Below are 24,590 nucleotides of genomic sequence, written 5' to 3' on the forward strand. Positions count from 1 at the left end.
TCATTTGTAGGCGTTGAGCGGGCAGTTTTATTTACATGGATATTCTACCCTGTTGTCTGTTAGAAAGCAAAAGCAACACTACGCAGACGTGACTTTATTAAATATTTGTCTCTGAATAAATTCAGGTGTGTTTTCTGGTCACTGTAATTGGCAGCGCGCTCAAAAGGCTTCGTAACTTTCCGCCAATTTCCGCCATTCATCGTCTCAGTTGGAAAAAAAAAAACACTTCACATTGCCTCCATTTTGCTGTCGTGTGTGTGTGCGTGCGCAGCGTCGGTGTAAACTGTGGAGAAAACAGGACAGAAAGCGGAGGCACCGAGAAATCCCTACAGAAATGGACGGGTAATATTTTATCGATGTCATTTGACACACATTGAGATTGCACTGAGTGTGCGAATGCGTCGTTTAATGGAGAAGTTAAGCAAGTGTCGTATGGTTTCCATAGCCACGCGTTCTCTGCCATTAAGGAAGTGCCTAATGTTAGCATGCTAGCATAACTTAGCTAAAGCCCGCTGTTAATAACATCAGTTGTGGTGTTACTTATTTTTGATAAACATTCTTTGCACGTATGGCGTCGTCTTAAGGAGACGCATTAAATGCAGTTAACACGACTACTGCTTCACCATATTAGTATTTTACAGCTGGGTGCTAACTAACGTACAGTATCGTTGATCCTTTGTGTTGTAGCTAGGTAGCATTAGCTGGTGTATGTACTGGATCCTCTGATAAGCATGAGGTGTGTGCTGGTTTTAATAAATACGTCGCAGCATAGCGTGAACAAACACTTCTATTAACGAGCGGAGCTGTGAGGTTAAAATTTCAACATTCATTGAATTGAAACTACCGTTTAAAAAGTACACTTGTTGGCTATAATGTTTATTCAGTTAAATTTTAGTGTCATTACACATTGTGAAGGCACATATGCAAGGAAAGGGGGGCCGGGTGGGGGGCAACATAGGGACATACATGACATAAGAATAGACACAGTATATACACATAGTAAGGCACAATATAGTAAAAATATATCGTAATGTAATATAGTAAAAAATCTGACATTAAGTGTATTAGGGCATGTTATTCATCATAGATTCCAGATTGACCATGTATTAGGGTTGAATGAGGCATGACCTCAACCATACTTTAGGATGTGATGAATTGTAAATGAGCCCCATGGGAAACGAGTTGTAACATGAAGCCAGATAATGTTGATATGGTGAAGAATAGATATGGAGGACATACAGATATAGCTATGCACAAACCTTACGTATGTAAGAAAATAGTAACTTATAGTGGAAGTTGCAGCGCTGGTATCAATGACTGGCAATGTGTCAGTTTGGTGTTCAGTCTATGAACAATATGCAATTAAACAGCTTTGGTTATTAAGCTTGTAACTGGACGTTTTAAAGTCATTAGTTGAACATTTTGCTGTTCTTTGACTTATTGTAACAAATTGGCTTCAAAGCTGTCACACTACTTTACAGTAATAAATACACTCACTCAGCACTTTATCAGGAACACCTGTGCAATCTAATGCAGTCTGACACAAAACCTCTTCTTTTATTAAGCTTATGCATTTTGAGTTTTTGTTGACATTATCAGGAAGGTGATGATTCTACTCAGTGTTTATCATTGAGGTCATAGTGAGTGGTGGTGGTGTACTGGAGCACATTATATTGAAAAGTGTTCCTAATAATGTTGAGTTGTGTTTGAGTTGTTTGAGTATGTTAATGAGGTGGACAAAATGGCAAAGCTGTTTTTATTGGATTGCATTCTATTGCACAGGTGTTATTAATAAAGTGCTCGTTGAGGGTATGTGATGAACTGGAACATAATATTATCCCCCAGCCATAGATGCATGAGGATTGTGTAGCAAGTTCCTGTTTTCTGCAAAAAGTTTTCCCCATCAGATGTTTGCTTATCTGTCTTGTTTTCATTTCTGTATTTCATTTTAACCAAACAAACAATGTTTCTCTTTCAGCATCAGTGATGTTGCAGTTGGAGTGAAGGTGAGTTTTGCTGCTTTGGTTTTTAGTTAGTGTTCACTGCAGGAATCACATGAGCCTGCCTTGGACACTGTAGGTGTTTTTTTTTTTTTTTTTTTTTGCAACATTATGAAACAACATGCTCATTGTTATTCCTTGCTGTGGTTGCGTAGAACAAACGGCTTGAGATTAAAGAAATGGATATTACAAAAATGACTGTTCTGTGTTAAACTTAATTCCTTGGACTTTTAGTGAAGGCCTCAAAAAGGCCAGCAGTGATTGGTCAAATAGCTACACCTCAGACTTGATTTAAGGGAAGCAGTGTTGAGTGGACATTATTTCCAAAAAGGTCTTAGTCTGAACTTCTTCTAGGGCTGCGACTAACTATTTAAATTAATGATCTTTTTGGTTTTTTTTAATGGTAGAAAATTGAGTCACATTGCCCAGAGCTGAAGGTGACTGAAATTGAACATTGAGTAGTTTTGTCCAACCAAAAGTTCAAATCCCAAAGATATCTAATATACCTTCACATAAGACATTGAAAACAAACATTCACCTTTCAGACACTGGAACCAGACAGTTTTGGGGGGGACAGTTCATTTTGTGTCTGTCAAGTAATTTCAGCTTTAAATGAACAATTTCCAACACATTTAGTGACACTTCTTGACATTTGCTCCGTCACGTGTCTCATAGCAAGACCCCTTTTTCCTACGACCAAAGTTAATTTCCTTTTCGGTTATGCTAATTAGTTGATTGGTAGTTATCATGCATTTATAGTGTAATTCTTCTGGACCAAAATAAGAGAAATCTAGTGTGGAGAATTGGTTTAGCCTGAAGATAATGCTGTGTTTATATGCTGTGTTAAACCTTTTTGTAACACAATAAATGTTACCATAAAACCATCTTTGCATTTTAAATCCTTTTTTTCGACATTGTACCCTCATGTAAACGTCTTAAGTTAGATTTCTTTTGAAATATTTGTTTTGAGCTTTCATAGCATTAGAAGGGCTCTAATGAAATGTGTAGAGCTCGTGTCCCTGCTGATCACCAAACAAACTGGTTTCCTGGTGTAAGTGCATCGTGGCTCTGGCTACCTAACCTGATTTGATGAATGCCAGCTGCATTTCCGTCTGCACAAAACAAAGTTAAAGTCCTCTCTTGAAGAGAAACAGAACAGTCATAAAATACTGATTCTTCTGATATGGTTGGTCTTTGCCACCCTGTTTATTTCATCAATATTTCAATGTCAAAGACAAAACAGAGAAAGGGTTGCCAGCTGTTGGGAGAGAAATCATTTCTGGGATTCTTTTTAGCTCGTGCACTGTGTGCTCACATTTTGGCCTAAGTCAGACAACTTTATTACCCTTTCAATTTATTTGTGTCATGTCGCTGCAGCAGGGTCTGCAACATCTAGTTTATCGTAACCATAAAGAATGTTAGTGACAGAAGAACAATTGGTTCAAATTCAGTCAGACAGAAACAAGGAGGGGGTGTATGAAGCTATTATAAAGTTGTGTGTGTAATGGGTCCCCAGCCAGGTTCCTCGTCATCCCATCAGTCAGGTTTAAGAGCACAGAGCGCCCGTCAGCTCCAGCAAGCCTTCTGGGACCTAGTATAGCTCAGGATGAAATGACACATCTTGACATCTTAAATTCAGCAAGATTAAACCCACACCAGCAAAGGAGTAGCCAGACCACTCTTCTGCTGTTTTATGTCCCTTCCCACCTACTCCTCAACCCTTTCTTTGTTCCTTTTAAACTGTCTTCAGAGAGCTCTGTTTTATTGTTGTCTTTGAGGGCCTGTCTGGAAAATGGAAATAGTTTTCCCCATTATTTCACAACAGTGCCTGACTGTCTGTCTTTGTCTTTTCTTTTTTTTTTCTCCATAGAGAGGATCAGATGAGCTGAGTATGTACAACAGTCCCAACTCTGGCATGAGCAGTATCAGTGGTGAGTTCGTTCCGACCACCCCTGAATAGGGAGGGGATTGACAGAATTTGCATGAAGCCGATTGATCTGTAGTGACAGACGGCATTAAAAGAAATTAAAGGATTAATAGGTGTTTTGAAAAGTGAAACAGGCTGCGTCAGTTCAACTGTTCTCTCATGGGGAGCCATTTAATGCCTGAATAACATCACGCTCCTCAGTAGGTGGGCACCCACACACCACAGCATGTGACTGGAACAGACATGGTGGATACCACTGCATTTTAATGCCTCCTCACTGTTAGATGATATCAGCGGCATCTCAAAGAAAATTGCAGAATTAAGGATGACTGAAAGAACCGTTCAGACTGCCACAAAGAGAAGACGGAACATGCAAGCGGAGTTAACCGCCAACAAAATAAGAACAATGTGAAGGAACACACAAGGGTTTTGGGAGATTGTCTCGTTAATCAAAGTCTTAGTCTACCATTCCTACACAAGGTCCCCACCAAAGCTAATGTCACCCCAGGGGCCTGTCTAATAGAGTGTGATAAAGATTCTCAGGCTGCCTTTGTTTGGTAGCTTCACAATATTGGCTATTAGTAATGTTGAATAATCAGTCTCGCACAGATTGATGGCGAACGGTTCGTCCGAAGCAGGATTTTCCAGTTCCGCTGCGATACAGATTTAAAAAAAAAAAAAAAAAAAAAGCCTTGTAAGAAAAAAACCCACCAATAACATGAGTAAGTCAGGTGATTTGATCATCTTCGAGTAGTTAGACTGGGCAAAGAAGTGTGGTGAAGATGATGAATTTATATTTTCTGTTCTCCTCATGAAAACACAAAACTTGAAATGTAACTGCATTACAAAGTATAAAGCAAGGCTAAGTAGCTTGTCTTTAGTGCACGGTGGCCATGGGTTCCATTGATGTGACATTGCCTCAGCGAATGGGAACACCACACACACACACAGTCGCTGTAGCTGTAATACTGCTAGAAAGAGACTGGAGAGGAGCAGTGGTATGTGGCAAAAAGGTAGTACTCCTTATGGAAAGCCTTTTATTTTAGAAGGGTGTCTCTGCAGACCAGAGACTTTGAGAGGGCGGGGTAACTACTTTGAATGAGCAGGGTAACTGTCAATCATTTTTTTTTAATTTGGCCAATCAGAGGCCTACAATTCTCTGGCAATCAAAGAGAGATTTCACCAATATGGTGCCTAAATTCAACAGAACCAGTCGTCAATCACTTTTTAATACAACTGATCATCTTTCTCATAGGAGAAGGAGGAGGTTCGACATGAAGAAGCTTGCGTCTCTTCAGACTTTTGAATTTTGAGATTTGGAGATTTTGAGCCAGACTAAAAGTTGTTAATATGTCACTTTTTTTCAGGCAAGAAAGTCAGTTTATCCTGACCACATGCCAAAACTCGTGTTTGGAAATCTGCTCCAATGTTTTCAGAGATGTGAGGAGTCGCTGGCCGGGTGCTGGTCATCTCAGCTGCTAGCAGCCCCAACCCTGAGATGATCAGCTGGTCAATGTCCGTCGTCATCCCGGGGAGAATATTACCCGATGAACTGATCTGTGCAGCTCTTTGGTGATTCACCGCTGGCTCTAATTTCTCAGTAGCATTTTGATACATGATGTAATTCCTTCTGGAAGATAAATGTTGGTCTTAGGGCTGGGCGATTAATCAAATTTTATTTTCAATTACGATTTTGGCTTCCAACGATTATGAAAACAAGATAATCGAGATAAAACGATTATTGTGCTGCATTCTGTTTTCACAGCGATGCTCTCGATTTGTCTTGTGTTATAAATCCAGCGCTCCCCTTTCCTCTACAGCGCTGTGCTTTCACCCCTGTCTAAAAGCCCAAACTCACTCTCACTGGGAATCCACATAGTAAGCAAGACGTGAGCGGCGCATAAGTGCTCTCTATCTGTTGAATCCAAACCAACGCCGACCTGCGTTCAGTGTCTCTGTCCAAAGAAGCAGCCGTCTGTCAGCAGCAGCTCCTGGGGAGCTGAGAGGACACCGGCTGGACTAACTGCCTTCACCAGACTGATGGACAGCAGAAATTTACTCAACCAAAATAGTTTTCATGTGGGCTCCATTGATTGATTCATTGATTTTATTTCCCTGCCCACCATAGTGAGTAAGGGATATCTGCCTGTAGTGAAACAGACAGCTCACAGACAGCCTTGATCAATCAACGTAGATACTGCTAATAAGTTCAGAACGCATATACAGCATGATATTTGTGTGATTTAAACAGGTGTCTGTGCAGATTACGCTTCACTAAATGCGACAGAAATAGACCGGGAGCTGAAAAAAACATGGGGGTCATCGCAAGATGCGCGTCACTGGCATGTGTCTTGGAGTCTGTGTGGGTTGATACTTTTCATAAAATGGAAACATTTCTGTGAGTAATCGTGTTAAATAATCATGATCTCAATATTGACCAAAATAATTGTGGTGCTGGTTTTTGCCATAATAGAGCAGCCCTAGTTGGTCTCACAGATGAAATCTAACAATCGTAGCTGCCACATTAGTTTGTTTCTACTGGACAGAACAACAGCGCTGCCTCTGCAGCTCTATATGTACAGATATCACCACATTGACATAAATATTAATGTATTAAAATAAACAGATCAGTCTACATTAAATTTAGTTTTATTTACACACCTAACTGACTGTAATAATGACAAAATAATAAATAAAATAAAATAAAATAATCTCAACTCAAATATGTTGTTGTTTCGACCTGTTTTTAGCACCGCTAACCAAGCTCCACCAATTCAGTGAGGAACATGTTTCACTTCCTGTAAATTCTTCACAATAAAAGTCTCCCGTTATTTAGTAATTTAAAAGCTTCTAATTTGAAGCAGTAAAGTAGGAAATGTTGAGTTTGCATCAGCGGTAACTTTATATAACTCTAATACATAAAGCTGGCCAATCAGAACAGAGCTTGGGGCTCATCGGGAGGGGGGCCTTAAAGGGACAGGACCTAAAATTGACTGTAGAGAGACAAGAGCTATACCTAGGGGCTGCATAAGGGGCCAGTGTAAGATAAATAATACGTTTTTTTAAACTGTGAATCACGCAAAGCTACTCTAGTGGAGTCCAAAAATTAAAATTTAGAGCTGGAAATGAGCAAAATAGGTCATCTTTAATAAAAGTCTACAATACTATTTGTTTACTGGCTCACTGTTTTCTTTTTTGACAGTGAACTGGAACTGTTTGGCCTTATTCTCCAACAAAATTTGAGTAAGGTGGCAAGTCAGCTGTTGCGTCAAAAAATAATTTGAGCTCTAGTCAAAGGATCAAAGCATCAACAGACAGCAGCGTTTTTAATCCACATTTTAAACAGGCATACCAATTTCAAATCGGAAGATAAGCACATCATCTCAGGGCTACAAAATAAACACCATCTTTTGTCACAACCTTCATTTTTCATCTTTTTGTTCTGTCTTGTATAGAATTTAAATTCCTTTGGACACTTTTGTCTGTCAAATTGTGATTTGATTTTGTCCTGTTTATCGGTTGTGTTGCCATTATGCATTTACATTGGGGGGAAAAAAAATCCAAGCAAGTTAAAATGGTGCTTATACCACAGAGTCAGCCAGAATTTGGGACTTTTGGCTTCCTTTTAGCCATCGGCAGTGTAATGCTGAAGGCTGAAGTGAACATAAGCAAGATGAAGTGCTGAGGTTATGTAACATTACCTAACCATGCACACTTTTTTACAGAATAAAACATAAGCTAAAACTAATATATTTTACAAACGTGTTCAGGCGAGCAGAACATTCTTTGAAATCCTTGAATTCTTGATCCAGGTCATGAATCCTGTTTCTATGTATATTCACGCTTTGTTCCACCAGCAGCAACAAAGATTTCTGACCTAAATCCTGTAGTGTTTTGTGTTTGGTTTATGTTTCCACAACATGTAAACAAACAAACAAAAAAAATTGGAACAAACATCTAAAGCTTAGGGTAATCAAAAAATGTTTTGTGAGTTGTTAAACTATTCATCTACATTGTATAGAAATGGGGATGCACAAAATCCACGGTTCGGTATGATTTCGGTACAGCAGAAAAAAAGAAGGGTAGAAAATAACATTTTGGTCTTTTTATTTTGAAAAACGTAAACATCCAACAATGGCTCATTGGCCAAAACTATTACTGAAACAGTTTAGGTGCTGCAGTGGAAAAGAAAAACTTTGTGTTTGTTGCAAGGAGTCAAGACACCTGCTGACAGTCGTTATGTGCTGATTTATGGTCTAACTGTAGCATATAAAGTAGTGTAAACTAGCTCCACCTCCAACAGCTACAACAGTAACATGCTGCTCTAACACTGATGCTTCACTATTAATAATCTAATGATGTCATATGTAATATGTAATGCATGGAAAAATTAAAAGCCATGTAAAAGTCCATGTAACTGAGAATTGCAACTGCCTTATTTAAGCTGGATTTAGTCTCTTCCTTGTGTATTTGATGTTTGTCTTCCCTATCTGTTGATTTATTTCTACTCAAACTGTTACTGGTGTGCTGTCTTGGCCAGGTCTCCCTCGGAAAAGAGATTTCAATCTCATACTTTTTAACTACATTTTTGTCTCTCAGAACTGGTTTTTATCAGATAGTTGTTCTGAATGGCTTCACTCAAAGGCAGAGTGAAAAGCCGAGGGGGATGGAGAGACGCGATATTGTCTCACTACAGAGATAACGGAGCATATTTTAATATTAGCGTTGCACTTGGTCAGTTTTATGGGTCTTTTGTTTGTCATTCTGACGGCAGCGACTCTACAGGGTAACCTGGGCAACCAGCCTACCTTGGCTAAGCTGGCGAGCACACACCCATGAGCATGCTATAGCTATCTGGTGCACTGCCAAAACGTTCCGTGTAGAACTTGTGTTCTAGAGTTATTGTTCTGCATGTCGGACTAAGTGGATTATTAAACTATTTTGACAGTAATCGTTTGGGTCACAGAGCATATTCTTCGTACCACTGTACGCACCAAACCGTAACGTCTGTACTGTTATGGTTTGGGACGAATAGACGCACCGTTACACCCCTATATAGAAAGAATTCTATCAATAGGGTAAACGTTGTTAGCAATGGAGATAAACACTCTTCAGTGCTGCTTACAGAGGTTAAAAGACGTGCCTCTCAGCCAGTTGAGGTCACCCCCTATATCCATTCTAGAGGACAGTCTCCCAAAACCTGAATATCTTATACAACATTTAACATGCAAATATACAGTCCCTGATACTGTTTCAGCAGCCAATAACAACACAGCACATAGCAAGTTAGAACATCTAACCATAGCAAGGGAGAAAAGTTTGGGTGGGTGAGTTTTTGGGTAAAGGAGAAGTCTGGTGACATGTTTTTCTTTTTGTCAACAAATCCCATGTTCAAACCATGTATAAAAACCTGATGTATCTTATTCCTCTGTGCCACAGAGCTCTATCGTTGTCCAAAAGCTATTAAGAACACATCAGTTCAGTAGGAAGCAATGAGTTCGGGGCTGAGTGCCACAGACAGAGTAGGGAAGTCAGAAAGTATTGGGAGATGGACACGTTCATGGGATTTCTTGACACTAACAAAAACGTAGAATATCTCCAGCCTTACCCTTCTTTAAATTGGGATGATGTCATTGTTTTGGTTAGCCCATTTAATCAGTGCTTATGCTAAATTTTAGATGGGGCTTCTAATGGCAGTGACAGTAAAAAGCTGAAGGTGGAGGAGGCCCCACCTTCTCGTGTGCTCCACATCAGGAAACTACCCAACGAGGCCTCAGAGACAGAAGTCATCGCCCTCGGTTTGCCTTTTGGCAAAGTCACCAATATCCTCACACTGAAGGGAAAGAACCAGGTGAGTGGGAGAGACTGATGGACAAAGTGTGTTTGTAGAATTCTTCACCGAACAATAGTTTGGTGTCAGTTTGAGTGTGGGTTTAGGTGGGTGCTGAGAATAATGCTGTCTTTCTGGATTATAGAGGTCAGATTGAGTTTTATTTTCCTGTCTTGACATGTGGAGAACCACCGCATGGATATTTTGGATAAATTCATTCTTGCTGTCTTGAACAGCATCTGAAACATGCCCACAACTCCATACAAAAGCCGGCCAAAAGCCTGTTGTCTGCCTGCAGAGGAGGGCCGTAAGAAGTGCTTGACATTTGTCCCTTAGATTCCTGTCAAGTACAGCTGCTTTGTTCTCCTCACAGCACCGGCGTCGGTGCATCGGCTAGTCTCGATCGATCGGCAGCTACCTCATTTCAACGTTCAGACAACTTCCTCTGTGTCGCTCTGATAACGCTGCCGTTGCCACCACAGTGGCTTCAGCGGTGCATTACATCTCACTCTGCAGCAGTGACCTCTGACAAGGAGGCGGTGTTGTTGGGCTTGTTTATTTATTAGAATAACTGTTTATTTTTCTGTTACTCAATTTACTCAAGAGATTTCTGTGACAGTTGGTGGAAGGTTTGTCCAAATTAGGGCTGACCAATTAATTGAAGTTTTATCGCTATTGTAACACGGTCTACTGCAATTTTCAAATCAAAGGGGGCACAGTATTTTTAAAAGTGAAATGTGTCAAAAACACCATTTTAAATTAAATATTGTCATGCCGCAGAGATGTCCTGCCCTACAAAAATCACACCATAATCATTTTAATGTTTTTCAATGAGAATAATGATGTAAAAACGATCATTCCCCAACTGCAGTATCAGTCAAAATAATCACTATTAGATATTTACTCATTTTCAGCCCTAGTCCAAATCTAGTAAAAACTTGGTAGGAATTATCAGAGGATGACTTAGTGAATGGTAACAACGGTGGTGAGTTCATCAGAGCTTTGAGTTCACTCTTCTCTTCTTCCAGGCATTCTTGGAGATGGGGACGGAGGAGGCAGCCATCACTATGGTTAACTACTATACCACAGTAACTCCTCACATCCGCAACGTTCCCGTCTTCATTCAGTACTCCAATCACAAAGAACTCAAAACTGATGCTGGCAATCAGGTTAGTAGAGGCAGGCTAACACAGCACTGTGTTCAGGGAACTCTTAACTCTTTTTTTTTTACATTTCTTCTCATTTGCTAGTGAATAAAACAATGGCTCGTCCTCTCGTGTGCTTCATTGTTAATGATGGTGACTGACAGCTTGTGTTTGGCTGTAGCGGACCCAGGCAGTACTACAGGCAGTGTCAGCAGTCCAGTCTGGCGGGTCACCCAGCTCAGACGTACAGGAGGCTCTGGCTGCAGCCTCCAGTCCTGTGCTGCGGATCATCATCGACAACATGTTCTACCCAGTAACGCTGGATGTACTGCAACAGGTATAAAGCACGCACACAGTATACATGTGACCACTTCTACTTTGAACCCGCTGATTGTCATATACAGCTGCAAAAGTCATTTAGTATAAGAGGGACATTTCATACATATAGTTTGAATTGACTGCAGTGTTGCTCTTGCTTTTGTGATCTTTAGTGATAATCATGACAGCTTGACCAGTAATGTTTTTGCATTGAATTGTAAGCTAAAGTGCCTGATGTGGATTCTATTCACACTCCTGCAAATAAAAGATTTATCAGTTGTCGTGATCCCACGCAGTAACAAATGGTTCAGTTGGCAAGTTTGAGAATATATGTTGTTTAGTATTTGAATGTTAATGTTAATGTTTCCTTGGTTTGTTTCCAGATTTTCTCCAAGTTTGGCACAGTCATGAAGATAATCACATTTACCAAGAACAATCAGTTTCAGGCCCTTCTGCAGTTCAGCGATCCTGTCAATGCACAGCAGGCCAAACTGGTAGGAAATCATCCTCTCTTAACTCAGGCTGTACATGTTTATTACTAATCATTCATTCAGTCAAGCTTAATGTAGTAATTGTTGAGCTCTTCCCACGCCAGGCACTGGACGGTCAGAACATCTACAACTCATGTTGCACACTGCGTATCGACTTCTCCAAGCTGGTCAACCTAAATGTCAAGTACAACAACGATAAGAGTCGTGACTACACGCGACCTGAGCTGCCGGCTGGCGATGGCCAGCCCAGCCTCGACCCCACGGTGGCCGCAGCCTTCAGCAAAGACTCCAACTCCCTCCTCGGTAAGATCCCAGGTACATGACGCTTTTATTATTCCTTCTTTTATCTTTGGTCTGTGATCCAGTCTAGCAAATGCTTTTAAGCTGTGGTCATGTCTAGCTAGTTTTAATGAGACCATGTGATTAGATCTCACATGGTGTGATTTTATTGTGAGACAGGATTGTGTTCATGTAAAAGAACTGTGACTCGGCTAAAACAGTTTGAATAGAATTAGTAGATATTTAATGGTAGCTTTTATATGAATGAGTCATTTGAGGTGGCTATAAAGTAGTCTCTTTGCTTAGAGTTGTAATGCTGTGGTTTAGTTGAAGTGCTGCACCCCACTCCATGATTGTCTTGTCTACTTCCTGACAGGAGCCCTGAACCCTCTGAGCGCGGCAGCGGCAGCAGCTGCTGCTGCAGGGAGGGTGGCCCTAGCTGGACAGGCAGGATCCAGCGGGGTGCTGTTGGTCAGCAACCTCAACGAGGAGGTCAGTAACATTCATACACACACACACACACACACACACACACACACACACCAGTAAGATGGACCATCTAAGGCCATATTTAGACCAATTCAGGCAGTGTGGCAAAAACGCCAGTCCTCCCATTCTTTTGAATAGGGCTAGTGTGTTTAGCCTGCGGGCATTTTGGCCACAGCGGCGCTGCACCAGCCTGTGGCGAGAAAGTTGATCCAGAGTCAACTTTCGGAGAAACGCTAACCCGACATCACGCTGCAATGGCCAATCACAGGCGGAGATGAGACTGATCAGAGCTAAACTCTGCCATGAGGGAGTACAAAGATGCTATCAGGAGGAAGGGAGGACATTCCTCTTCGTTTGATAACGTTAAAAGTAAAGTTAGACTTTGCTGTCCGTTTCCCAACTCATTTAAAAAATGAAAAGAGAAAAAGAAAGAAAGAGAGAGAGCAGCCGTGGTGGAGCGAGCTAGAGTGAATGAAGAGAGGGAGTGCCGGCAGCGAGAAAGTTGATGAATCAGATCAATAAAACCTTATTTTCTGATTGTTTCACAGCGGTTATGTCTTAGCACAAACACCTCCACTCAACCCCGCGCTGCACCGCCTGATTTGTTCTGAATGCGGCCTAAAACTTAAACTCCACCACCTTTACCCACCTCCCAACCCCTCTGTTGTTGTTTTTTTGCCCCCTGGTTGTCCTCCTTATACTGCCATTTCCATTTTCATTGCCTTTCACCAGCCATTCAGGACACATTGAGGTTTTTGTACATATTTAACCCACGATCTTGAACTTACACAACTTATTTTGGCAGTTCCATATGACACTTGTGTGATCTTGGGCAGTGACTTTTAGAAATGAGAAAGTAGAGAGTTTGATGCAGTTGTGCCGCCTTTAACTGAACATTAGAGGATGGCTTTGTGGACCTGTAGATATTTTTATAGCACCACATTTTTCTTTGTAGCACAGCTGATATCTGATCCGTAAAAATCAGGTTCACATCCCTGGAAAACCCTCCTGGGTTCTCTCATTTTTTAAAATGTATTTCCATTTTTAAACCAAGAGGAGCTGTGAGTTGGTGTACAATTTAATTTATGGTGTCTGTTCTAATCTCTAATCACTGAACTCTCTCAGGACACAGGAAGAATCACAATTGGTGTTCCACTTTCAAAACCCAAACCTTGTTAGAAGAGATAAATTGTTCTTTTTGATATGAAGCAAGATTTTTTTTGTCTAACCTTTTCTTTGCTGTATTTTCTAGTGTCCTTTACAGTACATGCCCAGAGCCTTGCTGTTGTTTTTTTTTTTTTTTTCTTTTTTCCCTTTTGGTCAAGAGTCATTATGTCCCCCGTCAGAGGGAAGGGGGGATTTGCTGTCTCTGTCACCACACCAAAAACCTCCCCTCTTTTCCTCATCCACTGTTCTTCCCTTCCCTTCTCTTGTCAAACTGTATCTAACTCAGCTAACTGTCTCTCTTCTGTTTTTTCTCTCTAAGCTGTCCTCACCTCTCCTCAGCTCATATAAAAAAAAAAAAAAAGCTCATATGAAATCATTCTGTGGTCTCCTGACCTGTGCCTCGGTTCTGGGAACAAATACCTGCCTCTCTGAAAACGCTCACTCGCTGTCTTTTCTCCCTCTTCCTCTGCGTTTTTTTTTTTTTTTTTCTCCTTCTCTAACTGTGACTTAAATAGCATCTAATTTGTCTCACCTAATGTGTCTGTCTCTTTCCTCATCAGTCTGTTCTCTCTGGCTGTGAATGAATGTGTCATACCGGAGCCTTTGACAGTATCTAAACCATCCAAACAGAAGATACTGTGCTTCAACTTTCTTTTTAGCCTCTCGGACTTGTGTGAACGCCACCTTTTCACTCAGATGGCCTTCACATCAACTCTTGCATGCTAAAATTTTTTGCTGCTCAACTAAATTGTAATTGCATGGTCTCTTAACTAATTTTCCCCCCTCAGCTTCTGTCACTCTCGTAGTACCATACTCCCTCGCTGAAAGATTGCAGATCTTCAGATTTCTGACCTGCTGCATGTTGTTTTTTATCCCATGGTTATGACTTTTATATTGCTGATTTTTTTATTATAATTTTGACATGAATGTACCTTTTACCCCATGCTTGTCCAGGGTGAAATACATTTTGGCGAGTTACAAGTTATTGCTGTATTTTGACTAAAGAAAAAAACATTGATCCAAGCCATTATCTCTGACCAAACTACCTGCATTATTCCAGTGTACTGACCTATATTTTATTTTTTGTCCCTCCCCCCCTCCTCACTTTTTATTTTCCCCCCCCTCCCAATTTGCATTTGCCTCCCTATACATCTCCCTCCTCTCTCTCTCTACCCCCCCCACCCCTCTCTCCCCTCTCTCCATTCATCCTTCCTTCCTCCACTCCACTGCTGGTGGGGGGGGTGGGGGGGGATGATTTTTTTTTAACTCCTCAAATCACCCCCTTCTTCCTCCTCCACCACCACCACCCACCTCCTCCTCCTCCTCCTCCTCCTACATTAACACGCCCCCCTCCCCCTCCCTTCCTCCAAAAAACCCCCCCTCCATGACTCTTCTTCCGCCGCCTGCTCCCCTCCTCCATGACCCACCACCTCCATCACTCTCCGGGGGGAAAACAAAAACCACCATTCCTCCTACCTACCTCCGTTCTGGATCGATCTGTCCATCTCTACCTCCGCTCCGCTCCGACTCTTCTACCTCTCTACCTGTCTCACGCTGCTTGTTGCTCTTCTCTCCCTCTAAAGATGGTTACGCCCCAAAGTCTGTTTACCCTCTTCGGTATGTTATCGTTAGCTCTCTCTCTCTCCTCTCTCTCTCTCTCTTTCATCTGCCTTCTCTTTTTGTTCTATTTCCATTCTATCTTTGAGACATTTGTCATTATTATTATTATTATTATTATTGTTATTATTATTATTATTATTACAAGCTTATGTATATTTGTTTGCGCACAGTAGCTTGTTTGGTAAATTATAATACATTTTGGACCCCCTGTTTTCTGGTTTGGGTTAATGTTTATCATTTTGCCCTGAAATTCACTATGTAGTAAGTAGATAATGCACGGTTAAGTGATTTATTTTGAGCATGTTTTTATTTCTAGCCATCTGCCACAGCTTGATAACTTATCTGTTTAGAGGGTGTCTCTTCTCTCTTTACCTGTACCTTTCTACACACCTCTCACTCTAAAAGTCTTCTGTAAAAATTTCTTGTGTGTACTCTGCTATTCTCTCTTCTTTTGATTCTTGTCTGAAATATCCTTGTCTCCAGCGCTAACTTTTTTTTGTTTTTTCTAACTGTCTGCTTTCTCTCCACCTCACCTCTCCTCCTCCTCCCGCCTGCCTGCGGCTCTAATGTAGGAGTCTACGGGGATGTCCAGAGGGTGAAAATTCTTTACAATAAGAAGGACAGCGCTCTCATTCAGATGTCAGACGCGAACCAGGCCCAGCTAGGTGAGCAGATTTCCTAACCAATCGGATTCAGTCATCCAGGTTGAAATGATCTTGTTATGCTAGTGGCTCTTTATCGTATCTGAAGTTATATTTTCAACGTTATAAAAGCAACAGACAAAAACAGGAAGATTTAATTTCTGTGATCAGCTGTTGTTGACTGAGAGGACAGAACCAGTTTTGACTGGTTCCCTGATTCATGTTCACAACCTCTCATGAATGTATCGGGGATGTATCATATGTATGAACGTTCAACCGATCGCCGAAACTGTTGTGATGCAGGCAGATAATTTTAGTTCAGGCGACTCTTCCACTCGCTATCGTGGAGTGACGTTACAGCGTGGTGTTCTTTTTAAAGTCACAAACTATCTTTTATCAAGTTCAGACACAAACTACAGAGAGCCTATTAACCAAACAACTGCCAAATGTTTCCCTTCAGCTGTCACAGAATCAATGTTAACTGGCTACAGCTGATCTAATCTTTGATCAGTGATGTTTGTCATTTGAAGCCAACAGAAGTGAGGGTCAGCGAGGCTAAAACTGAGAATCTGAGTATTCTGCCGACATGAAACTGGATCCATAATGAACTGACTGTCTGAAACAAGCCTTATGTATTAGGTCATTGTGGGATTTGTTGGATTTTAGTGTGATTTTTTGCATCAATGTGAAGAAGTTTCTTAATTATTTGTATTTATTTCACTGGATGTGACAAAAGCATTCTGTTCCCATCTGGTTATTTTATCCATAAGCAGTTTCTCAATTGTTTTTTTTCCCAGAAAGTTTACTAAAACACTATATTTATCTGTTGCTAATTGGATATGGATCCAGTTTCAACTCTGTAGTGTCGCAATTGTTGTCGTATTGGGTTCAGTTAAAGCAGCAAGTGAATAGCACGTGGCAGAATGCAGCCTCCTCACCACTGACCTTTGCTGGTTTACTTTCCTTTTGCCTCAACCAAAGCAATGAGCCACTTGAACGGCCAGAAAATGTACGGGAAGATCATCCGGGTGACCCTGTCCAAGCACCAGACGGTGGCGCTGCCTCGTGACGGCCTGGACGACCAGGGCCTGACCAAAGACTACGCCAACTCCCCACTCCACCGCTTCAAGAAACCTGGATCCAAAAACTTCCAGAACATCTTCCCACCATCTGCCACACTCCACCTCTCCAACATCCCGTAAGTACAAGGGGTCTCATTTATAAAACAGTGCATAAGATCTATAATAATAATGTATGTTTGCACAAAAGCTGGAAATGGTGTGCGCCAAAAAATAATCAGATTTACAAAACCGCGCGTGTGCACAAATGCACATATTTTTCCCTTTTATAAATCACAGTCCACCTGGAAATGTGCTCACGTAGTTCAACCTCATATCCAGCCGTCTACACGCCCACATTCAACCATAAATGGTCAATGCAAAAGTATTCATGAATATTAATATTCATGAGTTTCTTTCACTGGACCAATCAGTCTCTGTCTTGAGACGCCTGACCAATTGGTGCTGAGAGTCAGTGTATCGGACCCTCTCGCTGGCATGTGATTGGGCAGCTGCACAGGAATGACCGCAACAATCATGAACAGACTTTTACTGTTTTATTTCTACAACCGATGATGATAAGTTGATCAGTTAGTTAACGTGGTTGAGTTGAAAAGGAATCAGTATATTCAGGGTTCATATGGAGGAAGAGCCAGCCAGACTTTCCTGAATCCTTCCACCTGCAACATCCTGACATCATTCATTACAGCAGCTGCTGTGTTTCTCCTCAGCTGACCCTCTCCTCTGCGCTCCAGGTGAGAGCGCTGATGAAATGTTGAGCGGACTTTGATTTAAGATTTGAGTTGGTTTATATCTTTTCAAATTGAAAGGTGCTTATGGAATAGTTATGGCTCACTACGAGCGCAAGTACAGATAACACTGCTGGTCTGAATGTTTATGATAAAGTGAATCTGTAACTAACTTGTAATTTGAAGTGAATTTATGTGTGAGAGGAATCATTATACAATCTGGCTTCAGTTCACCACCTCACCATCTTCGTTACCAATTTCCCTATTACTAACTATTTTGACATTATAGACCAAACAAAAAAAGAATCAGCTGATTGATAATCAAAGTAATAGTTACTTACAGCCCTAATACAGATAGCCTTGGTTTTATTCATCCAGGTTTTGTGATATCTGACATTTCTCTCGCCACCACACTTCAATGGACAGAATTTCATTTGTGATGCTCACGGCTTTGAAAAACTACATGTAAAAAGTTCAACAACAACTTTTCCAAAACAATAATCCACAAGCATCACAGTGAGCAGTTTTCAGTGGAACTACTTTATGCCAAAGAATTACAACAGCCACACAACAAGGTGTGTTTGTGTGTCATAACATGCCTGAAATTTCATGTGTAATGTGTGTTCTTCATGTGAATAGACAAGATGTGACGGAGGACGACCTGCGGCTGCTCTTCTCCAATGCTGGAGGCACTGTGAAAGCATTCAAGTTTTTCCAGTACGTAGACCTATCCTACAATGAGACATGTTTGTCACTGTTGAATAATCATTTGGGATTCTTGCTCTATTTTAGTTTTGCACTCCAGTGTTTCCTGTGACACCACTGTTTCATATTTTCCAGGGATCGTAAAATGGCTTTGATCCAGATGTCAACCGTGGAGGAAGCTATCCAGGCTTTGATTGACCTTCACAACTACAACATGGGAGGCAACCAGCACCTGAGAGTCTCCTTCTCCAAGTCCACCATTTAAGAATGTGACCCACAAACTCCTGACAGCACCATAGTTTACTGCGTGGGAGCTGGCTGTCAGCAACCTTTCAGACTGTGTCTGGACACTGGGGGGGGGACCACATTGATTGAATCAGTTTTGTTGTTGGGGTTTTGTTGATCCTGTCATTCCTTGAGAGAGACTGAAACCTTTGACTTGCATCCTGTTTTTTAAAAAAAAAGAACAATTGAGTACGTTGCAGATACTGGATCCTCCCAGCTGATCTTAACTGTACCTCTGTATTTTTATGTCAAGCAAAATATTGACATGATTGATTGTCCCCCTGTATGATAGTTTGATGTAGATCAGTGTTTAACTCTTGATTTAGTTGAAAAGATACAGTACTTATGTGCCTTACTTGACAATATCAACTGTTTCTACAGCTGGACATGTTCATTAATACCCTCCTATGCTTTTGAGGCACATTGGTATTGGATATTTTTATGTTTTGTCATCTTCTAGATGTTATTACAGTTTTTGAAGGTCTGCCACCAACCAGGCATTGCTTTTTTGTTTTGTTCCAGAGTTTTAGATTCATAACATTTTCCTTTTTAGTTTAGCAGGAGAGAAGGATATTCCTGAGGCAAGAACATGTAAGAGTTTTTACAGCAGCCTGCAACGCGCAGTTGAACTTGAATTCCATTATTCCACAAGTACTATGTTCAGTGTAAGATTGTTCTCCCCCAGTTTTGAGTTCACAATTCATGCTTCAGATAAACTATCACAATGTGGCTCGTGGCTAAGTATTTCTTTCTTTCTATCTGTGTTTTTGAAGCCTTCCATGCGTTTTCCATAGCAGTGAGGTGTAATTGTCAGTGACAATGGTTTTCTAAGCATGTATAGTTATGATAGGATCTCACATCAGAAAGTGTTGCATGCTGTGAAAGCAGTTAGAAGATGAGTCCACTGTGATTTCATTGTCATGTGACAGTTTATTCGAGAGGGCTACTCGGTTGGACCAAAGTTTCTGTGCCTTTAGTGTTCCTTTAATTCATTTGAACAAAAACAAGCATTTGGAAACACTGAAATTTTGCATTTCAGGGAAAAATGTCCAGAATTTTAAGTGTTAATTCCCTCATGTTTTTTAATACAAGACCTCTTGACTTGAGGTGTTTGTTCAGAAATAATGGTTATGTATATTTTTTTTCCTCCCAAGTCCGATTTTTATACAGCTCAAAATGTAAGGATTTGGTATAGGTCTGAAGAGGCACAATTAAAGGATGAATTATTTTCTAACAAGGGGAGGTGCGACTTGGTTTCCTGCTTTTTGAGTTTTCCCTCTCATGGTCTCTCTCGTGTATTCTGCATTACCTCTGTAGCATGCCTAATAAAACTCTTCTGTAGCTCTGCATTCACCTCCTCTGCCTCTCTTCTCTGTTCTGTCTGCTCAGCTCACTTCTGAAACCATCTTCAGTCCCAGGGTGGGAAGAAAGCCAAAATCCATTTTGGAGCCACTTGAAAACAAGCTCTAATAAGCCAGATTGAGCCCTCTGATGGTACTAATTCACAGGACAAGAAGTACATTTTCTTGATGTGTTTCCCACCCTGCCAACTGACACAGTCTATTCCTCTGATGTCTTGCTCTTCTTTCCTCTGGTAGTTGCCTATTTTCTAATCAGTCTCTAAGGGCCTTCGCTCTCCTGACAATCTGTCTGATCTATCTACTTGCTCTCACACCTTTATCAATTACGTAAATGGCCTCAGTTGTCATTTTTCCAGGCATTCTGCATTTTACTGTACTGGCAGCTTTGGAGCATTTTTGAATAAAATTGCTACAGGCACAAGCATAGATAATAGGATGTGTTAAGCCAATTAAAGCCTTATTGTATTAACAGAATGCCACTGAGGGCTATGATGGCATACTTATCCGAATCACAGATGTTCTGGGCAAAGCTTAGGTCTTTTAAGAATGTAAATCCATCCATCCATTTTCCGCCATTTATCCGGGACTGGGTCGCGATGGCATCGGACTGAGTAAGGAAACCCAGACATCTTTGACCCCAGCAATGCCCTTCAGCTCCCTCTTGGGGATCCCAAGGTGTTCCCAGGCCAGAAGAGAGATGTAGTCCCTCCAGCGTGTTCTGGGTCTGCCCCATGGTCTCCTACCAGTTGGACATGCCTGGAACACCTCCAGAAGGAGGCGTCCCAATCAGGTGCCCACATCACCTCAGCTGGCTCCTTTCAATGCAAATGAGCAACGGCTTTACTCCAAGCTCCCCCTGGATGTGCAAGCTCCTCACCCTATTTCTCAGGCTGAGCCCAGACACCCTCTGGAGGAAACTCATTTTGGCTGCTTGTATCTGCTGCAATTTCATTCTTTCAGTTGCTACCCAAAGCTTGTGACCACAGGGTTGGGATGTAGACCAACAGGTAAATTGAGAGCCTTGCTTTCTGGCTCATCTCTTTCTTCACCACAATGGTCCGGTACAATGCCCACATTATTACTGATGCTGCAGTCAATCCTGCGGTCCCAAAACCAGACACTCTCTTCCCCATAGTTGTGCCTTGAGATTCTGTCCATAAAAATCGCAAACAGAATTCTTGACAAGGGACAACCCTGGTGGAGCCCAACACCCACTGAGAATGAGTCTGACTTACTGCCAAGAATGTGGACACAGCTCTCACTGCAGTTATGTAAGGACCGAATGGCTTGCAGCAACGGGCCCAGTACCCCCATACTCCTGCAGCACCTCCCACAAGGTGCCCCAAGGGACACAGTCGTAAGCCTTCTCCAAAAAGTCCACAAAGCACATGTTGACTGAATGTGTGAACTCCCATGACCCCTCAAGTATCCTTGCAAGGGTGAAGAGCTGGTCCACTGTTCTACAGCCAGGATGGAATCCGCACTGTTCCTCCTGAATCCGAGGTTTGACTATCGGCCAGAGCCTCCTCTCCAGCACCCTGGCATTAGGTTTCCCCGGAGGCTGAGTAGTGTGATCCACTGATAGTTGGAGCACACCCTCCAGTCCCCATTTTTGAGAATGGGAACCACCATCCTGGTCTGCTAGTCCACAGGCACTGTCCCTAATCTCCATGCAACGCTGAAGAGGCGTGCCAGCCATGACAGCCCAACAAGCATTCACTAACTAGACTAACAGAGCATTCAGCTTCTTAGGGCAAATCTCATCCACACCTAGCAACTTGCCACTGAGGGGCTTTTTGACTACCTCAGAGACCTCTGCCAGGGATATGAATGAGGCTTCCCTTGAGTCATCCGTCTCTGCCTCCTCCACAGAGGGCATGTCGGTTGGGTTTACGAGATCCTCAAAGTGTTCCTTCCACTGATTGACAATGTCCCCAGTCAAGGTAAGAAGTTCTCCACCCCTGCTCTAAACAGCCTGGGCTAAGCCCTGCTTCCTCTTCCTGAGTCGCCTGATGGTTTGAACTTCTTTGAGGCCAACCAAAAGTCCTTCTCCATGGCCTACCTGAACTCCTCCCACACCCGGGTTTTTTCTTCAGCAACCACCTGAGCTGCCATTCTTTTGGTCCTTTGGCACCCATCTGCTGTTTCAGGAGACCCCTGGCCCAGCCATACCTGAAAGGCCTCCTTCTTCAGCTTGATGGCCTCCTTGGATTCTCAGGTTGCCGCCCTGACAGGCACTGATGACCTTCCAGCTACAACTATGAGCAGCCGCCTCCACAACTGAGGTCCTGAACATGGCCCACTCCCCCTGGATGCAGGAGAAATTCCTCAGGAGGTGGAAGTTGACGACCTCACGCCCCTGCCTGCTGGCCATTGGGCAATGCACCTGACCCCAGTCTTTATCTCAGCAGGTAGTGGGCCAACAGGTTGGCGACTCCATGTCATTTCTATGGACTGTGCCTGACCAGGCCCCATGGGGTTATTGCCCCTCATAGCCCTCCACCACGAGAAGGTGACGATTCTCAGAGAAGTAAGAATGTAAATGACAAACCCAAACCACCATCCAGTCCTGCATTTTTAAAAATGTTTACACTAGTAGACAGCTGCTCTATAAGAAGAAACAAGCATTATTTCAGTTAAAGGATAATGCCAGTATATCTTTGCCACCTCTCAAAACTATCTGAACTATTAGTATAGTTGCCAGCCAGAAGCTTACGTTATGTTGTAGCTGAGGTTTGACAGAACTCCCAGAACTCATGCGCATTGCTTTCCTAGTGGTTTACAAAAAAACATTTATTTAAAACAGGTCACAGAGACATATGTATTTTTTTATACATGTCCGTACCAAGGGCTGTACCGTTGAGAACACTTTGCCCATATTTTCTGTTCTTTTCCTGGGAACTAACACTGACTACAGTATTTTTTTAGGCTGAAGTATATTTAAATTTGACCTCTTTAAAGCTGAACTAATCAATACTTTTATATTAACAATGTATCAAATGACTACATGCTATTTTCAAAGGGTGACTTGTAGTGACAAACTCACAAAGAAATATCACCCAGCTGTGCAGTTCCCCTCAGCTCTATGGAGCATTTTAGCATCTTTCAGCTCATTGTTTTGGTTTAATGGCCCTCAGTTTTACTGTTTTGGTTTAGTCTTATGGCTCTCATCACTGTCATTACCAGCAGCAGGCAGCTGTTTTCAGTGAAAAAGCCCCGATAAACCCACTGTACACTACCTACCCAGCATCAAACAGCAGACAGTTAGAGACTATCTGGAGAACACAGTGGAGCATTTAGCAGCTAAAGAGACAGATATTTCTCTCAGGAGTTGGCGGAGACCAAACCATAGCCAAATGGAGAGTGAATATCGGACTTGCATCCATCAGCTGGACACAAACATGACTCCAAATGAATGCTAATGTTGCTCTGTGTCTGCTGGATATTTTAATAAGCAAGAGTTTGCTAACATGTTGTGTTTACAGCTTGTATTGCTGTCCCAAAATAGCCAACAATAAATTAAAACAGTTTTAAAGGTCCAATTTACATTTTTTAAGTCTGTCTTAAAGCAATAGTCAGGTGCCAATACAGAAATTGAAACAGGTTTTGCTCTCTGTAATCATTCTCCTTCTGTGCAAAATTACATCACAAAATTTATCTTAACTAGTTTTACTATTAGAGGCATCAGCAGTCCAATTTAGACAAATTAAGTAAAAATCATCCAAAGTTACAGCCTTTTTAGTACAGAATTTAGCTGTTGAGCTGCAGTGCAGGGATCACAGCAAAGAGGGAATTTTGTACTAAAAAGACTAATTTGACGATATCCATTTGATTTGTTTAACTAGGATGACCAAAGCCTCATAGTCGCTTCAGATAAAATAGCAAGGACTAAAGATTTTGTCTCCCATAACTTACATTGGAAGCACATTAGGAAGGGATCTTTTAATTGCTAGTTTTAACAAGAGGAATGATTACAGCATGAACATGCTATTTCATTGTTCATATGGAAAGATGACTATTGTTTTAAAACAAACGTGAAAAATTGTGAACCTATCCTTTAAGGCCAACAATCAAGTATTTCCTTGTGTGTGTATCAGATCTTCATGTTTGGAAACAGAATTTATATTCTAGTCTAAATATCCTGGGGGTTGAGGGACTTGGACTCATGACCTCAGTATTTCTAAAAAAAGAAAAAGAAAAAAATTAGATCTATAAAATACAGAGCTTATCATTAGAAGATCATTGCAATCTGGCGTTACTGTATGATTTAAATGATGCACGTCCCACACTTTCCTGCCTACTTATACTTGTCTTGTACATATATTTGTCAAGATTTGAAAGTATGGTGGGTGGACTGAATTGAGGGCAGTGCATCCAAAACAAATCGAACCACCCAGCAGATCTGATACAAGTGTCAATCGGATCAGTACCAAAAAATGTAGCATTCTAATGTTAGATCACGTTCTGGGCACACTAATACTCTAGTTAGTGTATGCACTTTGTTTCTTTGCGGTTGTGCTCATGC

General features: G+C 41.6%; 1 protein-coding gene across 4 annotated transcripts; it reads left to right on the plus strand.

Annotated features, from left to right (window-relative positions):
* The first annotated feature begins 200 nt into the window (after nt 1-200).
* Nucleotides 201-19,944, plus strand: LOC137172982 (polypyrimidine tract-binding protein 2-like). Of its 4 annotated transcripts, none has more exons than XM_067577645.1 (14): nt 201-342; nt 1,979-2,006; nt 3,871-3,931; nt 9,606-9,778; nt 10,786-10,926; nt 11,084-11,239; nt 11,604-11,714; nt 11,816-12,026; nt 12,367-12,482; nt 15,230-15,263; nt 15,839-15,931; nt 16,889-17,105; nt 18,354-18,431; nt 18,555-19,944. In XM_067577645.1, exons 1-14 carry the CDS (start codon nt 335-337, stop codon nt 18,682-18,684), a joined length of 1,557 nt encoding a protein of 518 aa, XP_067433746.1. In that variant the 5' UTR covers nt 201-334; the 3' UTR covers nt 18,685-19,944. The 4 variants fall into 4 exon arrangements, with proteins under 4 accessions (XP_067433746.1, XP_067433747.1, XP_067433748.1 ...); XM_067577646.1 differs by having other exon boundaries at nt 11,816-12,014; XM_067577647.1 differs by having other exon boundaries at nt 3,871-3,889.
* The last annotated feature ends 4,646 nt before the right edge of the window (nt 19,945-24,590 follow it).

The sequence above is a fragment of the Thunnus thynnus genome, chromosome 21 (assembly GCF_963924715.1).
Source record: "Thunnus thynnus chromosome 21, fThuThy2.1, whole genome shotgun sequence".
In the NCBI taxonomy this organism is placed as follows: domain Eukaryota; kingdom Metazoa; phylum Chordata; class Actinopteri; order Scombriformes; family Scombridae; genus Thunnus; species Thunnus thynnus.